Source organism: Sinocyclocheilus anshuiensis, unplaced genomic scaffold, assembly GCF_001515605.1.
Source record: "Sinocyclocheilus anshuiensis isolate Anshui unplaced genomic scaffold, SAMN03320099.WGS_v1.1 scaffold1701, whole genome shotgun sequence".
Taxonomy (NCBI): Eukaryota; Metazoa; Chordata; class Actinopteri; order Cypriniformes; family Cyprinidae; genus Sinocyclocheilus; species Sinocyclocheilus anshuiensis.
In genome coordinates, this window is record NW_015538007.1 from 188654 (window position 1) to 196575 (window position 7922).

The 7922-nt window shown below is 40.2% G+C and overlaps 1 protein-coding gene across 2 annotated transcripts in view; it reads left to right on the forward strand.

Annotated features, from left to right (window-relative positions):
- LOC107677449 (anoctamin-3-like) overlaps positions 1-7922 on the forward strand; it is a 76152-nt gene that overhangs the window by 20084 nt on the left and 48146 nt on the right. For both annotated transcript variants that reach the window (XM_016472358.1, XM_016472367.1), the window contains exons 2-3: positions 2851-3048; positions 6792-6922. In XM_016472358.1, coding sequence (XP_016327844.1) covers positions 2851-3048; positions 6792-6922 — 329 coding nt within the window. The remainder of the gene's footprint in view (positions 1-2850; positions 3049-6791; positions 6923-7922) is intronic.

Consider the following 7922-nt stretch of genomic DNA (forward strand, 5'->3'; position numbering starts at 1 on the left):
GACTACTGATTGTTCTAGTTTTGTCTGTGAAGAATGTGGCAAAATCGTCAGCTGTTATAGAAGTGGTGGGAGGTGGTGGAGGGGGACAGAGGAGATAATCGAATGTTTTGAAAAGATTACGTGTGTCTGGAGCGCTGCTGATCTTGTTGTGGAAGTATGAAGATTTGGCAGTATGGACTTCAGCAAAGAAAGATTAAAGCAAAGACTGATACATACTCAGGTCTGACAAATCTTTTGATATGCGCCATTTTCTCTCTGCTGCCCTGAGTTTGGTCCGATGCTCACGAAGAACATCGGATAACCAGGGGTTAGAAGGGGTAGCCCGTGCTGGCCTGGAGGAGAGAGGACAAATATCCAAGAGGTTAAAGTAGAGCATAAAGTGTCAGTTGCTGCTTCACATCCAGAGATGAGAAATGGGTAGGTATGTCATGATGTCATTAATGACAGTTCTGTATTAATGTTGTTGAAACGATGGCAGTGCAACCATGTTACATCAGTTTTGAGAAACAGCCATGACTAGCTAGTTAATTTTTCTAATAAAGCATCGTGCAATGTTGGTTAAGCATCTTGTACAGAAACAGAACACTCTAGGAACCACATAACAAAACATAGAAAATAACCACTGATAACACACATATTGGTGGTGGAGAGTTTTTCACATGCAAGAAGCATTCACGTCATCTTCAAATGAAAGTAAATATCTACTTTTTTATGCAGCAAAATGGGTTACAAGCAGATTTTCTCCCAAAGTATTTCTCTCTTGAGTCTCGATCTCAAGATGCTACAAGAAGAAGGTATTTTAGGGCTGAGCATTTGGGATTCAAGAGCCTTTTCCTGAATTTTGAGTACTTAAGATGTGAGAGAATCTTAATTCATTCAGTCCTGCATACGTTGCATATGTGTTTGAACTTTCTGTGTATCTCTCTGTGTGTGCTTTGGGTTTTACACTCTGAATCACTGCTTCTTGTTTCATGTTAGCTCTATTTAAAAGGCCAGCCGTGGTTTATGAGTGGGTTAGATTGATGCAGCCGTCATGGACAAGGTCACTATGAGAGGAATTCCACATCAGCTCTATCTCTGTGCAGTCGTGTGGGGAAGACCAGACATTTTCCCAGCCTGCGATCTCTTCAGCATTGGCTTACAAATGAGCTTTTCACTGGATGTTTGTCAGTGTAACCTTGAATCGGACGTTAATAATGTCATCACATTGTGGAATGGTTTTTAATTAAATGGTTATGTGGAATCATTTATCCAGATTTGACAGCAGCTTCTGGTATTTTTGTATTCAAGTATTTTGTTTTTATGGTGAGTTTCGGCACATTGCTATTTCAATTAATTCATGTTTTGGAATGGGAAGCAGCAGAGAGTATATTAACTTAGCATTAACAAAGATGTCTATATTTTATCTGAATGTAAATGCATTTCTACTTTTGAATCTATTATGCATGAGACTAGGTTTGTTAGGGGCCATATAGGTCATGCTGTGTATACACTGAGAATAGCCCTCTCATATTACATTCATAGACTGAAAATTGCTCCCAAGAGGATTATGTGGCCTTCATCAGCATTACTGTCCACTGTTAGTAAAATGGGAGCTGAAAAACATTAACCTAGCAATCAAACCTTGATATTATTTCTCTGATGTAAAATTAACTTTAAGTTAAATACCTTCAATATTTTATCATCTTAACCTGCCCGTCCCACCCAAGTAGTATGTGAAAGCAATTGCATTTTAAACATTTAGTTTATGTGACTTTGAATTATTACATAATTGAGTACTGAATAGAGGTTTGATATGTTGACAGAGTTAGGCTGGTTGTTCAATATGTCAACAACTGAACAAGCACAATGTCACAACATCATAGCAGTCACAGTGCGCTTCAGAAACCCTCCACCTTCCCCAGCTCCACCTGTATAGATCTGCTACGGGTTGATCATGTATGCTATATGGAGCAGCAGCAGCGGTGCAGATCTATTCCGCCAAGACCAAACACATTAACATTGTGTTTACACATACATTACCATGCCAATCCCTAAGAGAGTTGCCATGACAGAACTTTTATTACAGATTTTTTTTTTATATCATTCATTCATTCATTCATTCATTGTGCAATGACAATTAATTAATCAATAATTGTATTTTTATTAACGAACATTAATAATTATAAACTTTTACATTTTGTTACAAATTAATCCTTATTATAAAGCGTTATCAGTTTTTCCGTATCAGCTAGTTTATGGCAAATCATTATGAAAATCATTATCTCTGTGCAATGACAATTAATGAATAAATAATTGTATTTTTATTAACGAACATTAATAATTATAAACTTTTACATTTTGTTACAATCCTTATTATAAAGCGTTATCAGTTTTTCCGTATCAGCTAGTTTATGGCAAATCATTATGAAAATCATTATCTGTACGAAAACAGCTTCTTCTGAATCTGCTTTCTGTGACTACTGCAAAACCATCAAACAGCATCTGGCCCACGTGGTTTTGAAACGTAGTTAGTAAATCCTTTATCCTTAGATGACCTTGTGAGTCAATAAAGACTGACTGTGCTTCCATGAGTTATTTAATTAAGTAAATGTACTACACTGGTTATCCTTGATGTGATCATTATAGCTTTGCATTTGATAGCATAAGTGAGTTTTACTGGTACTATATTGCATTACAGAGTATTTGACTCGAATACAGATGACACTGACTCTTGATACATGGACAACAGTACTGAAAATGCCTTTTTAAAGATAATCTAATGTCATATTTTTGTATTTTCAAGGTGGAAATGTTGGTATTTTTAATCTGATGTCTCATTTATGTGTTTCTCTGTTTCTCTCCCAGCAGGTATGCACACCAGTATCAGTGAGATTTTGAAGGCGAAAACGCTAAAATCGTCTCGCCGCAGTTTGCCGTGTCTGGCTCAGAGTCAGACACATCCTCAGAACCTCAATCACTTCCTCTCTGTGCCTCTGAGTCCTGAACCCAAAACATACAGTCACAGCGTCAGTGCCTCCTGCACACATATCACACCTCCTCCCACAGGTAAGCACGAGCAAACTTGTCTTTGTGAAACTTGTCTTTCTGTTTTAGTATGCTTGTAGTTAGCAAACTAACGTATTAACCTGATAAGAAAGCATGCCTTATGAAATGTAGTAATCATATCAACCTTTTGGGCTTTCATTGTGAGATATGGTAATACCAAAACAATACCATGATTATGCATAAGTATTTTACATATTGACAGACCCGAAAGCTCACTCTGCGATTTCTTTCGGTTGGCATGAGGACATGATACTGGCTGCATCTTGTTCTGTGGAGTTAAATGTTGAACATGGCGATGTTTCCACACATAGAGATAAAAGACACACACAGTCCCTCACTCCATTGCCTATGAGGAGTTAACTGATGTGTTAACTCGTGCTGTAGGCAAACTCAGTAAGAATCGGCCTGAGGAAGAACTGAAAGTGTCCCACATTCATTTAGACAAATGTTTTCTATCAGGTCAAAGCACGCATCCTCCTCGTAGGCGGTTTTCTTTCTTCCAGGATCTCCACAACAAGTTATTGAGGTCCTGGGAGCAGCCTTATTAGACTTGATTACATCAACCCATGATGACTAATTGTTCATCTATCATGGGGCTGACAGAGCATGGGAACTGGCTCATCCTGGAGAGGACCATCATTACCCTCCAGAACATGTAAAGTTAAATCTATTATGACTGGCTGGGGCATCACAGTACTCCATCGTTCTGTCTGAACTCTGTCAGGCCGTTGACCTCAATGCAAATGGCCTGCACGATTGGCCATTCAGTGGCTGGAATGACTGCCATGAAGCTGCACCTGTGGTTAAACCTGGCTCAGCAGTCCAGTTGAAGGCTGGACCTCCCAATCTGCCAGATAAGATCAGCCCTGATGCCGAGGCGTTCAGGGTTCTGAGGGCAAGCCCCCTCGGGGGAGAGTGTGTCATACCAAAACATTGTGTGCTCTTTCGTTCTCAATGCCCTCAAGGGGCTATCTTGTTAAACCCGCTACATTCTGTGTTTTGGGGAGGCAGCAGTTCCCAGTGAGTTCTCTGCACAGCACCGTTGCTGGAGTGTAGTGCCTGCCCCCTCCTCGGAGGGTACTGGGGCACAAGAGGTTGTTAGGACTGTCTTCCTAGTCGTCATGCTGTCGAATGATCAAAGGTATCAAAATGCTCGCTCTTGTCTACCTGACTGACATGAGGCAGAGCTTGAGATATGCGGGGTGAGTGACTAGCAGAAAACAGCCAAACTTCAGAGCCAAGGAACTGATTGGAAAAGCGGTGCCCAACAGTCCTTAGTCGGGCCAATGTGCCCTAAAAGCCTCTTGTACTCTGAGCACAGGGGCAGTCATGACTTAATGGTTAGAGAGTTGGGCTTGTAACCCAAAGGTCATGGGTTCAAGTCTCGATACTAGCAGGGATTGTAGGTGGGGGGAGTGAATGACCAGCACTCTCTTCCATCTTCAATACCATGACTGAGGTGAGACCCTTGAGCAAGGCACTGAACCTCCAACTGCTTTGTATGTGCACTTGGATGGGTTAAATGCAGAGCACCATATTTGGCCAAATATCACATCACTTGTAAGGTACCCTCTGAAGAGGGGTCAGATGCCGCAGGGAACTGCTGCCTCCTGAAACAGAAACTATATACGTTCCAAGGCTGTAATCAAATATTTAAGATATAGTTTAAGAGTGCCACAAGATAAATGTTTCCATAACAGAGTGCCCATGAGCAAAAATGACAGTATGCAGGTCACATACTTCTAGGGCTTCATACATTAGCAGAGTACCACAGCCAGTGAGATGATTGGGATGTTTTCTCCAGGTTTTATAGACCTCCTTGGTGCAAACTAAATCAGGTCCAAACCATGAACTATTGTCACTCAGGTAATGGTTTAGTTCTACTGTTCTTAGAACTGTCACTACAAAAGGCAGACCACACCATGCTGGTTTCTTCTGGACAGAGGAGAACTAACCAACCCCCCACCCCACCCCCGACTGAGCTTGGTTTCTCCCAAGTTTTTTTTTTTTCTCCATTTCTGTCACCAATGGAGTTTTGGTTCCTTGCCACTGTCGCCTTTTGCTTGCTTAGTTGGGGACACTTGACTGATTGCACAGACACTATTGGAAGAGAGCTGAACTGGATGATGACAACACTGAATCATCAATGAACTGACTTTAGCTGGAAAAATGACTGTCACTGTCGTCTTGCGTTATCGAAAAACTGCTTTGTATGTGCACTTGGATGGGTTAAATGCAGAGCACCATATTTGGCCAAATATCACATCACTTGTAAGGTACCCTCTGAAGAGGGGTCAGATGCCGCAGGGAACTGCTGCCTCCTGAAACAGAAACTATATACGTTCCAAGGCTGTAATCAAATATTTAAGATATAGTTTAAGAGTGCCACAAGATAAATGTTTCCATAACAGAGTGCCCATGAGCAAAAATGACAGTATGCAGGTCACATATTTCTAGGGCTGCATACATTAGCAGAATATCATGGCCAGTGAAATGAATCAGATCCAAACCATCACCTATTGTCACTCAGGTAACGGTTTAGTTCTACTGTTGTTCTTAGAACTGTCACTACAAAAGGCAGACCACACCATGCTGGTTTCATCTGGACAGAGGAGAACTAACCAACCCCCCACCCCACCCCCGACTGAGCTTGGTTTCTCCCAAGTTTTTTTTTTTTCTCCATTTCTGTCACCAATGGAGTTTTGGTTCCTTGCCACTGTCGCCTTTTGCTTGCTTAGTTGGGGACACAATTTCTGGCAATATTGTTGACTTGATTGCACAGATACTTTTTTGAAGAGAACCGAACTGAGCTGGTCGATAACATAACTGAATCAACAATGAACTGAATTTAACTGAAAAATTGACAGTTTACTATTGTCTTCCTACATTATTGACACACTATTTTCCTATTTAAGACTGTAAAGCTGCTTTGACACAATCTGTATTGTATAAAGCTCTATATAAATAAAGGTGACTTGACTTGACCTTAATTTTCTCTGTATGCATGTGGACCGAAGCCACAGATTAACTATAAAAATCAGCTGGTTTAAAAAGGACCATCTCATTATCCATTATTCATTCTGCAATTGTGTTGACCTCATCAGGTCAGGTCCTTTTGCTAAAAGATATCCTGGCAGGAGTGTTGTATCAAAATGATGGCCATTAGTGGTTGGTACTAAACTCAAGGGAAAATATAATGCTTTTCTTAGAAGAGTCCGGCAATGACAGCACTTGGAAATTCTTCCAGCATCTTCGCTAAGAACCTTGTGCAGCACTTGGAACAAGCTGTCTTGTCTAAACACCTGTAGAGCTAATGAGGGTTACTGGCTGCAGCAGTCAGCAGTAATCTCAGTACACAGAAAATAAAAGTGGACAAATGTTGGTGATCAAAGCACTAACTTTGTGTTAGCAGAAATTTAAAGGCTCATTGCTTGAATTCAAAGCCCTTTGTCAATTGAAAACCAACCTGTCAAGTCCAATTAGGTCTATAATACCTGAAGAAAGCTATTCCCAATCTCACTGACAGTTTGACAAGCGCTGTATGCCTCTAGAAGTATGAGGCTATGAATCCCATGTGACTAATTATGCTTAAGTAAACATGATAAATACTATAGCAGACATTTTACACAAGACTAAGACTAGGAATAAATTAGAAAACAGCTGATAATTTTCACATCCATATTCATCACCATTTAATTTTAACGAGTTAATCTCATAAAACCCAGTGTTTATCTCTTGGACAGACACTAGTCAGGATGTCTACATGGAAGAGAGGGAGGTGGCGGAGGTTGAGCCTAAAACGGATGAAACGTTCCTCGTCCAGCAAAAGCCTGTGTCCAGAGCAAAGCTAGAGGCCCGCACAGACTCCATACAGGTACAACATCTGTCCACTTACCTGCTGATGTACTGCCAACCCAGCTTCAAGATCTATGTTTGATGATGAATTAAATCAGATCTCGAGTAGCATTTTTTGCCTGCCTTATGTAACTCCCTTTTATAAGTGCCTTTTATAATCACATAAACATTTTTTTTTTTCTCTCACAATTAAATGTTTCAGCAACATATCGAGATGTTCAATAATGATGTCAATTTGCAAGCCAACACTGAAAAATTCCCTCAGGAAATTCTAATGGGACTTAAGAAAAGTGCTTTAGATTCATAAGTACAAAAATGTCTGTGGTAAAGAGTCTTTCCCGTTTCGTTCTACAACATAAATTACAGTCATACCTCAAAATAGGGCTGCACGATTAATCGAATGCGATTGTCATGCGCATTTTGTTAGTAAAGCCGGTTCTGTAATCAGCAGTAAATCATCATCACGTGCTTTCAGATGGAGCAGAATTTACTACACATAGCCATAGTGCACTGACAAGTTACGCAAAAAAATCGCTTTTATTGCGCGATTCTGAAACCGAAGAAATCGTTTGCGATAATGACAGCTGTTTGCATAGCTTCTCAGTGAACTACGGCTCTGTGAAGTAAATGCTGCTCCATCTGAAAGCATGTGAAAATACCACATTTAATAACATATTTTTACTCCAAACTCACTTCATAACGTCAGTTGAGTATAAATAAATCCTTCTGTGAGATGATGTGGCTTCTTACACAGAATAAGGCATGCAACATATTTCATAGTATTTAAGCAGTAATAAAGGCATTGCATTATAAATAGACTTTATTTTAATGAAAATTATAATAAGAAGAACTCAGATAAATCGTATATTGCCGTAGTCGTGTGTTTATTAGTCACGTTGAATCAATGAAAGCAGTTGAATCTTTTGTTTATTCAACTGCAGTGATGGGTTTCTGGGTTTTCTGGGTTTCTTCTGCGAGGCGTATTTGGAGTTTCAGCGCGAGAGCGCCCTCTGGCCTTT